This window comes from Crocuta crocuta, unplaced genomic scaffold (genome assembly GCF_008692635.1).
Source record: "Crocuta crocuta isolate KB4526 unplaced genomic scaffold, BGI_CrCroc_1.0 scaffold126, whole genome shotgun sequence".
Lineage (NCBI taxonomy): Eukaryota > Metazoa > Chordata > Mammalia > Carnivora > Hyaenidae > Crocuta > Crocuta crocuta.
The window spans coordinates 7,365,268-7,365,660 of NW_027531000.1; the positions used below are offsets into that span (position 1 = coordinate 7,365,268).

Here is a 393-nt window from a genome sequence, read left to right on the forward strand (position 1 = left end):
GTAGCGCCGCAGCAGCACCTGGCCGCAGCCCGCGTGGCGGCAGCGCGCGGGCGCGAAGTCGCAGCGCTCGAGGTGCTCTGGCAGCTGCTGCAGCTTGACCACCCGGCCGCAGCCGCGCGCGGCGTGCGCGCACTTGATGTCCAGCTTGAGGATGAGTCGCTTGAGCGGCAGGACGTGGTTGAGCTCCTTGGCCGACAGGCGACCGCGGCAGCGCGCCGGGCAGCTACCCTCCTGCACCACCCAGGGCAACACGCAGCCGGCGCAAAAGACGTGGCCGCACGGCGTGGTCAGCGGGTCTTCCAGGACCTTGTGGCACAGCGCGCACTTCAGGTCCGGGTCCACGTCGCCGTCGAAGCGGTCCAGCTCGAAGCCCATGGTGGCGGAGGGGGCCCT

At 71.8% G+C, this 393-nt stretch overlaps 1 protein-coding gene across 1 annotated transcript in view; it reads right to left on the reverse strand.

Annotated features, from left to right (window-relative positions):
- PDZRN3 (PDZ domain containing ring finger 3) overlaps positions 1-375 on the reverse strand; it is a 242,308-nt gene extending 241,933 nt beyond the window's left edge. The window contains 1 exon segment of the mRNA XM_077770644.1: positions 19-375. Within this exon segment, the coding sequence (XP_077626770.1) occupies positions 19-375 (357 nt within the window).
- Between the last annotated feature and the right edge of the window lie 18 nt (positions 376-393).